Genomic DNA, 9,900 nt, shown 5'->3' with positions numbered 1-9,900 from the left:
AAAAAAAAAAAAAAAAAAAAAAAAAAAAAAAAAAAATATCTGCAAGATATATACAAAACAAAATTCAGCAACTTACTGTCATACGGTGACAACGCTCACTGAATTTCTGCTTATTCAAAAGAATTGTTGTCGCCCTATGGTGTGTTCTTCCTTATTTAAATCCAAAACGACCATAAAGTAAAAAGTGCAAACCATGCTGAGATTGTCAAGGCTTGTTTTGGCCTGACTTACCGTAGCCGCAGACTAACAGCTGGGTATCGCCCGCCTCCAAATATGGGCATATTAGAACCGACCAACATATGAATATCTTCAAATGTCCACAGGATATTCCGAACAAAGTCATTTTTTAGACCCTTCAAAAAAACGAAACAAAATTAAGTCATTAACAAGCAGGCCAATGTGATGCAAAAATGAGGAGCTATAGAACCCAGGACATGTTTAGCAAATACTGCATTTTTATTATATTTATGTCACACATAAAATGTCTTTTTACTGTCTATTCTTAATACAGGTGAAACTCGAATAATTAGAATATCGTGCAAAGTTCATTTATTTCACTAATGCAACTTAAAAGGTGAAACTAATATATGAGATAGACTCATTACATGCAAAGCAAGATAATTCAAGCCGTGATTTGTCATCATTGTGATGATTATGGCTTACAGCTCATGAAAACCCCAAGAACCCCAAATCCACAACCTCAAAAAAGTTGATTATTACATGCAATCAATAAAACAATGATTGTACATAGAACAATATCGGACCTCTGAAAAGTACAAGCATGCATATGTACTCAGTACTTGGTTTGGGCTCCTTTTGCAGCACTTACTGCAATTACTTTTGCACGATATTCTAATTATTCGAGTTTCACTTGTATATGTTGCACACAAGCATACAAAAGGTCCTTTTAGTGTCTGTCTTCCAGCTTAGCACAATCCTGTTCAGAGGATAGAAGGGCACATCCCTTCATGAAGCATTCACTGAACACTAAAGATCTGAGATTTGTTAGGCTGCAGTTCATGGAAGTCAAAACATGCCTAAAATAAACCAAAATACTTTATCTCTTCTCCAAGGACGGCATGCATGTAAACTCACCACTAATATATAACCAGGATACATTTTAGGAGAAAAAAAAAAACATTAAAAAAAAAGGTTTCTCACTCTAACATACATACTGTATGTGGATACATTCAAGGAACCTTGCATTATGATCATTTAAAAGAAAATATGAAAAAAGCATTTTCCGTTAAGAGTCCAGTGAGGAACCAGTTGTAAAAAATTGACATGTAACAAAATAACTGATTTGGAAACATTCTCCAATTCAGCTCACTTTCCAGTTCAGCTATGTTGTCCTAGATTGTTCACTTCTCCTGCCTTCTCCAAACTCTTCACCCTTTTGTAAATAGACCTGTTAGTGTCCTCGAAAGGATGGCCACAGTAACACTTCTCTTCCACATTATAAAAGCATTAACATTTCAAGTCTCTGAGAAGCTCCAAACAAAATTCCCACCATTGCTGCCTGTGATCTTGATTAGGGATGCACCGATACCAGTCAAATCAGCATCGAGCCTGCCAAACAGCACAGAGTTGGATTCCCAGTATATCAGGAACCCAGGTGGCGAGTTATTACCTGCTGCCCGGTTTTTCCTGATTGGCCCGGAAGCCAGTTCCACGTTCCCTCGCGGCACTGCCGCTCAGAGGAAATCTCTCTGGGGAAGTTCCGGTATCGAGGGCAAGTATCGGAGCATTTAGGCAAGTACGAGTACTTGCCCAAATACTTGGTATCAGCACCTATACTAGTATCGGTATATCCCTAATCTTAAATCATCAGATCCTATTGTGCGGGAGAGCTGCCAGTGTTCTACTTCCATCAGGAGCAAATAAGAGCAAGTTTTGGGTGGTCAAGGACAGACTGCCACATCCACTGTGAGAGGCACCTTCAGTTGCACATGACTCCTCTGGTACAGTATGAAGGACTATTGCACAAATATACTGTATAAAATGTACGAGAGCGAGTCATTTACTTTAAAAGTTGCTGGAGATACAAAATGTCACGTTAATACAGCGACTCCCTGTACACAGTCCACTGGATGACAACAGGCTCAAGCTATGCCGTCAGTGAAAAGGATGAATCTCACCTGATTGGATGCCCCCCCTTCTTCCGAGACAGAAGGCAACGTCTCAAATGGGGTCGGCCAAGTTACATTCTCTCTTCCTGTGGATTCAGCGAGGTTCTGAGCTTCTCTTGGCTCAGGAGGGTTGGTGGGTACTGGCTCAGCTGGATCATCACCATTAATACTGCAAAAAGCAGAACAGTCATGAGAACGCAGATATTATTGCTTGTGATTTAAAATGAACCTATCCAGTCCAGTGTAAAATGATCACTAAAAAGGCAAAAAAAAAAAAAAATGTGACCACCACCTGTGATGACTTTAAATCAGTTTCTGTGTGTCTAGATCCCATGACCAAGCTCAATACAGCAACTTGACCTCTGATCATGTCAGTACCTAGCCCTTTAAGATAAAGGAGTAGTACATAACATTTACTGCACCAAGAAGGAAGCACAGCCCACCAATACAGATAATCTTAGTAGCAGTGAAAACATTACCTGTAATAGAGGAATTTGGAGAGGATGGCTTTCTGGTACCAGTGTTCCTTACTCTTCTTCTTTCTCTGCCACTTCTGATCCATTAGCCTCTGATAAAATTCCTTCAGCCATGTCCAGTCCCCTGTCTGCAAAACAAGTTACATCGGTTACTGTTCTAGTTCCCCATTTCTTTCAAATGTGAAGACTTAGTCTGCTGAGTCAACAGAAATATGCAAGCCCTTACAAGATGGCAACATTCCGAGTTGAATGTGGTGACAGGTAAGTCGCCAGGATCGCTTCTGTTGTAAAGCCGACAGTCGGCTCTACAAGTTTAAACAGAGTCCCGGCGGCAAAAGTCGCCGGGAGTCTGTTTAAACAGCCCCGATGCTGGCGACGTACACTGTACGTCGTCAGTCACGAAGGGGTTAAACTACCATTAAATAAATATTTGGGTCTTTTGCATATTAGGATAATTTTATTTAATATTGTAAAAAGTCCATTTACCCACCAATTTAATGTCTTTCAAAACAATTACTTTTAAGGCACGCCAAGTATCAAGGTTGCCAGTGTGCTTATTTCAGCTCTCGACTGAACTTTCAAACCATCAAACGGCTGGTGTCATAGCTGTTCACATGTGCAGCACCAAGGAAACTGCCCATTGCCTGACAAAGAGGTTTGCCTTGAAACGCGTTGAGGCGCAGTAAGCACAACATCACAGCACAAATAGGACACCGATCCTCCACCAAGGCTGCATGACACCCAATCCCCATCAATATCAAGTGAGTTATTTTTAGAATACATCCTACACCCAATTGTGCTCTTGTTTGCATTGTTTGAAGCTTGTTGCAGAGGTATCCTCCGCCTTGTTCCTCAGAGCGGCTCACTAACCAATTCATTCAACACACCACCCTTCTCCTTTTGAGAGCGCTGAACATACATCTTTACATACATCTCAAGGAAACTGCAAATCAAATAAGAGGCAAACATAGCATCTTACTTGGCAGTAAGGGCCCTTCACACCAGGTCGGTTAGGCTGTGCGGATTTGGCTGAGCGGATCCGCTGATATGAACGATCCAATACATTTCTATGGGGACCATTCATGCGACCGCGTGGCTCAGTGCGATCCAAACCGCTCTACCTCCGCCACCACACCCCCCCACCCCCGCAAATTGCTCCAAGTCTTTTTTGCCACGCTGATCAGTGCGGTTTCGATACAGCTGTCAATGGAAATGCGCTGATCAGTGCGGTTTTGGGTGTTTTTAATTGCGTTTCAGCACTGAAACGCAGTTAAAAACTCCACAAACCGCCATTTTGAAATCAGCACGAAACCCTGGTGTGAATGGGCTCTAAAGGACATGAGGGTGTAGTTCCACTTTAAACTACAGCATAAAACTGCCTTCAGTGCTGAACTAAGGGAGACAGGAAGATAACTAAAGTTGCCTCAGCTTTTAAAGTGGCTCACTTAGATGCAATGAGAATTCCAAAAAAGCAATTATCTGTAGTCACTAGATTTCCTACAGTTACCTCAGTGATCGGTGGGTTACTACAATACAAACCATCACTGGCCTGCTGAAAAAGATATAAAGATACAAGACAGGCCCCTACAGATCATATACCCTCTTAATGAAAAAAAAAGAAATGGAAAAGAAAAACTACCTGCCTGCATGGCCCACTAACCAACCAGTTACTGACATTTTTAGACACTTATCTTATACATATTATTGGTGGCAGAAATATCCATCACATAGTTACATTCTTAGGGATACTGGCATTCCTGGATATTACGGTCCCTCAAGAAATTGTCCAAACGTTTCTTGAACGAATCTACACTCTTGGCTGAAATCACTGCCGATGGCAGTGAGTTCCAGCCCTTAACCGCTCTTACTGTAAAGAACCCTCTTCGCCCCTTGTGCTGGAATTTTTTCTCCACCAGCCTCTAGTCTTTGTAATGGAGTTAATCTCAAACAGTTTGTTGCCAATGTTGCTGTCACCATTGAACATCTTGTACATGAAAATCATATACCCCCCTTAATCTCCTTAATTCCAGCGTCAACATGTTTAAGGTCAGAAGCCTTGTCTCATAGCTCTGGTCCTCCATTCCCCTAATTAGTTTTTTCCGCTGGACTCTCTCCAGTTCAAGGACATCCCTCCTCAGTACCGGCAACCAAAACTGGACCGCGTACTCCAGATGTGGCCGAACCAACGATCTATATAGAGGCACAATTATAGACTTGTCCCTGCAATACATCCCCTTCTTAATACAGGACAAGACCCTGCTAGCTTTGTTTACCGCAGCTTGGCACTGCAAGCTACCATTCAGTTTGTGATCTACAATGACCCCCAAATGTTTTTCTATTTCTGACTTCCCCAGCGGCATACCCATAATTGTATAACCCATTTGTTTATTTTTATGTCCAAAGTACATTACTTTGCATTTATCGACATTAAACCTCATCTGCCACATTAATGCCCACTCCCCTATTTTATCCAGGTCCTCCTGCAATGTTATATTGTCACGATCCGTTTCTAGTACCCTCCCTATTTTTGTATCGTCTGCAAACACGGAAACATGGCTATTTATTCCCTCCCCGATGTCATTAATGAATAGGTTGAACAGTATCGGACCCAGCACAGATCCTTGAGGCACATCGCTCATTACACTAGCCCAGTCCGAAAAGGTGCCATTTACAGATACCCTCTGGACACGTTCCCGTAGCCAGTTCTCTATCCACGTACACATCACCTCATCTATGCCCATAGCCCTCAGCTTGTGAAGTAAGCGCTTGTGTGGTACCGTATCAAATGCCTTTGAGAAATCTAGGCATACCACATCTACCGGCTTACCTCCAACCATATCTCTGCTTACCCCCTCATAAAAAGTCCTGGAACTAAAGCATGGAAATCACCGGTGGCTGATAATTAACGCACAAAAAAAAATGGTGTTCCATGAATAACTGGCAAGCATTATACAGGACAAACGGGAGTGGTTAGAGAGTCTGGAATCCATTGTACTGTATACAGCAGGGGTGGACACATTATGAAAATTCAGGAGCCAATCTGTCCAATCCAGGAGCCTGCAGGATTTCGTTTTTTGGAGATAGTTCCACTGACAACAAATAGAGAAAACCCTAAAAAGCTGGGCGCCAACTGTCATTTATTAGGCACACTGCCTACCTGGGATTTGTCCAGCCCTGGATTAAAATAAACAATACTGATAAGCAAGCCAGCAAAGGTAATATAATAAAAAGGGTGCTACGGTCCCTCACCTGAGAAGACCTCATGAAAAGCTCCTGAATGTCCAACTCATCCAGAAGTAGGGTGCGCCCAATGCGGTGAACGGCCATGCTGACATGAGACTTGCTGTATGGAATCTTTAAGAGTTTTTTTATGTTCTGTGAGACAATGAAAAACATTATAGCATCAGTGGAAACAGAAACATATATCATCCAACAATATTAAAATTATCCAAAATGATGTACCACTACCTATGCCAATCAGCCAGATTTCACAAGTCTATATAGTTAAAGCAGGGGTGGACAAATTAATATGGAATTCAGGGACCAATGTGTCCAATCTCAGAGCCAGTAGGATATATTTTAGAAACCGGCTCCATTGACAACTAGAACACCTCCGAAGTAAGCCATTAGCTGGAATTTTTAGGAAGCACTGGCTACCTTCCACTTTTTGGTAAGTGTTTGGGGATGTTGTAGCATCGCTGTGCTCCTATAGACAAAAAGCCAGCTACATAAAAGGCATTTCCTGACAAGTCTGGTGTGGATGCATTAGAGTGGCCTGCAAAGAAGCGCAGTCAAGGTAAGTCAGGGGGGCTTTGCAGAGACAGTCACTTCTCCCTTCATGGGCAAGGTGAAGGAGCCTTTTTTTTTATATAAATTTCTGGAGTTAAAGAAATAATGATAATTAAATTAATTTTAAAAATACCTCCGAATCAGACACCACATCGACCTCCTTCCCCACAGAGTCTATAAAATCATAGGCCATGCCAAAGCTGTAAGAAAATGAAACACACACAATTAGATACAAAAGCGCAAAAAAAGACAGCAGCTGGCAAACTAATAATAAAATGCTTGATGGCCTCTAAACTTCCAAATAGACAAATTATTAAAAATTGAAATCTAAATAATAGTTTTTTTTACTATGTAATTTACTAAGGTTCTCATATACCAAAAGCTGAATATCAGCTACAATTAGCACAGCAAGTGAACAGTGTACAATACATATTTTGAGAGGAAACCTGTAGTATAAGAAAAATAGGAGGACGGCATTGTGGATCCCCTAAAAATGCTATTTGCTTTCTTCAATGAACACTTTGTGTCACTGATATAGAACAAGCATGCAGAAACTAATGTCAGAGTGACATAAGAACTCCTGATCTTCATGCTTGTATCAGGTCACGGACTCGAAATACTGAGGCTATTGGAACAGCATGAGAGCAAGAAGGAGAGGTCAGCAATGGTGGCATCCATATGCTCCCAGTAGAGGTTTCCTTTAAACCATCCAGTAGATAAAGCAGAATTCCATGTGTTCAAACTATCTCAGTAACTGCAGCACCCCAGCTAAAACTGTACATGGCCTTTGGGGTTTCTGTCTTTGCCCAACACCTTACAAAGGGGAACCTCACAATAAGCAGTTTGGGCCTCATTCACCAAAGCTTCTGTTTTAAAACCTGCAATTCCTCATAGAAACCAATCAGATTAAAACTTTTACATTTCAGCTATCGTTTTCTGCAGATGGTTTCATTTGGGTTGCTATGGGCAGCACATAAGTTAACCTTAAATAAAAATAAAAAGTACATCCTAACTTATACTCAGCTAGGGGATACTAACAAAGAAACTATGTAGTTTGGATGTAACTGCATAGTTATTAATATTTTAAAAAGCCACTGCATATGCCGTGCAGGAATTGCCAAAGTGCATCTCACTCCGGTCTTATAAATGTTTATTAGATCTTGGCTTATTTCCCAGGCTTAATGGAGAGCTATGGGGTTAGGGCTTTTCCCCATAGTTCTCCGAAGGGTAATGGAAGGACACAAACTAGCGTCCTCCCGTTACCCTAAGCTCAGTATACCGCCAGCCACAGCCCATGGTATACTGAGACACTGCAGCTGAAATGGATCCCGACAATTATGTCTGGATCCGCCCAGCTGTGTGAGTGAAAGCTGGCTCTGCCTATCTAGAGGCAGAGCCAGCTGTAACCGCCCCCTCCCCCGTCCGTTCCGCCAGTCAGCGCTGGAGGATCGAATCCAGTCCCTCCCCTGTCACGGCTCTCTGCCGTGACAGGATCGAGAAGTGAGCGAATGCCGGTATGTGTTCGCTCACTTCCCGATCTACTGAGCCGACCTGTGACAGTCTCATTGTCACAGGTCAGCTAGAACTATGAGGATGAGTGAAAAGCACCCACCTCATAGTTCTCCGTTATCTTACTTCTCTGGTGAGAGCCAAACACGTGTTTGTATTCTGGAGCAGACAGCATTATTGTGAAAGACTGTGAAGGGGGATTTATCAAAACTGGAGCAGACAAAATCTGGAGCAACTGTGCATTGCAACCAATCAGCTTCTCTCTTTAATTTTCAAACCTTAACTAAACAAACTGAAGAGAGAAGCTAATTGGTTGCCCTGGGCAACTGCTCCAGATTTTGTATGCTCTAGTTTTGATAAATTCCCTCCTGTGTATATTAAAAGGAAATGTGTACTGAAAAAAAAACAGTTGTCTGCAATTTCCGACCTGCAGATTTGAAAATACTTACTGCCCAAATGTCTCTGACTTTAAGGCCGGGTACACACTTACATGCCGTGTTAGAATACAAACGAAAAATACATTGTGTTAGGGCAGCCTGTTCATTTTAAAGGGCACCCTGACACACCAAAACAGGTGCATGCAGCATTTTCGGCAGTACAGAGCACAGACCTGCAACAAGCATGAACTCCTGGTCTGCATATTTTTTCCAGGTCAGTTACTCAGAAAATACTGAAGAAGATTGGACAGCCAGGGAACAAGGAATATTAGCAGAGAGAAATAGCAATGAATGTATTTTTCGCTGCACAGCTTAAAATGATTGTCACTTGCTCAAAACTGATTTTAAAATGCCATACCTTGAAAAGAGGCATAGGATTACTTACACACGACTGCCTGCACCCCAAACACCATTCAGCTGCAGAGAAATACCAGTTAGTCTCATTTAAAACCAAATATATGGGAATATTCAGGATAGTGGGAATATTGATGTCCTTTGTCCCCCAATGCTCTCGACATCACTATAGGACACAATAGTAACAGGAACCAGCGATGTGGGAGGTACAGAAGTCAGAGGAGGAGAAACTCAGAAGTTTCAGTTTTGAAAGATTTCATCTAGGGATTTCTCTGCTGCCGTACAGTGTTTTGGAGGTGCAGGCAGTAGACGAGGTAAGTATTCCTATGATTCTTTAAAAGGTATGGCATTTAAAAGGTAAACTTTGAGTAAGAAAAAGGTCTTGGTGATGGACGCCGGCAGAGAGAGGAGGGGACAGTCACCTGGTGGGATAAGGTATGCAACCGGGTACCCTCCTCTCTAGAAATCCTCTACTACTGTACATCAGGAGTTTGATGGGCATACCCCACCCATTCCTAATTCTAAATACATTGATGGTATCCTCAGGGGGCAGGGCCTGGGCAGTTCCACAGAGACCATGGACAAGGAATGAAAAAATAGGTTTAGGCAAAATGGCAGCCACTGAACATCAGCTGTAAGTGCTACATCATATGCGACTGATTTGTATCACACCGTTTGCAGCATAACCATGCCCGAGTCTAGGTCCACTTTATAACTATATAGATGCAGAGGGATACATAAACAGGGCAGTTGCCCATGACAACCGATCAGCTTCTATCATTTCCAAAGCTGATTGAAAGACAGAAGCTGATGGATATTATGGGCAACTGCTCCAGTTTTGATAAACTCCGCCCATGGTGTGTTTCCGTTCCTCCCACACAATCACCAATCAAAATACAAGATCCCACCTTGAGAATGGCTTGCTCTTTGTGCTGCTTCCAAGGCTAGTAGGCCCGAGCTTGGCATTTTCCCGCAGCCAATTAGCCGGGGGTAACTTTAAGTCTGTCTTCTCCTGAAGCCGGGCGAACGCTGTGGCTGGTGGGGCGGAGGAATATTTCACTATAGCGCGACTCTTCACCTCATTTCCCCCAAGGGAGGGCAAGGAATCCTAAATGAAAACAAAGATATAGTTTCAACCATAGCGTGAAGTAAAAGTGGAGATACGTTGGGGCTCATACACAAAATGTAGAATAAAAAAAGAAAAAA

The 9,900-nt window shown here is 42.3% G+C and overlaps 1 protein-coding gene across 1 annotated transcript in view; it reads right to left on the bottom strand.

Annotated features, from left to right (window-relative positions):
• The window catches only part of EDRF1 (erythroid differentiation regulatory factor 1), a 56,466-nt gene that overhangs the window by 41,711 nt on the left and 4,855 nt on the right, over positions 1 to 9,900 (bottom strand). The window contains exons 2-7 of the mRNA XM_018558902.1: positions 9,603 to 9,802; positions 6,528 to 6,594; positions 5,855 to 5,980; positions 2,609 to 2,733; positions 2,139 to 2,298; positions 232 to 353 (exon numbers count right to left, since the gene is read on the bottom strand). Coding sequence (XP_018414404.1) covers positions 232 to 353; positions 2,139 to 2,298; positions 2,609 to 2,733; positions 5,855 to 5,980; positions 6,528 to 6,594; positions 9,603 to 9,802 — 800 coding nt within the window. The remainder of the gene's footprint in view (positions 1 to 231; positions 354 to 2,138; positions 2,299 to 2,608; positions 2,734 to 5,854; positions 5,981 to 6,527; positions 6,595 to 9,602; positions 9,803 to 9,900) is intronic.

This window comes from Nanorana parkeri, unplaced genomic scaffold (genome assembly GCF_000935625.1).
Source record: "Nanorana parkeri isolate BGI_ZX_2015 unplaced genomic scaffold, ASM93562v1 scaffold2, whole genome shotgun sequence".
Taxonomy (NCBI): Eukaryota; Metazoa; Chordata; class Amphibia; order Anura; family Dicroglossidae; genus Nanorana; species Nanorana parkeri.
This window is presented reverse-complemented; position numbering and strand designations above follow the sequence as displayed.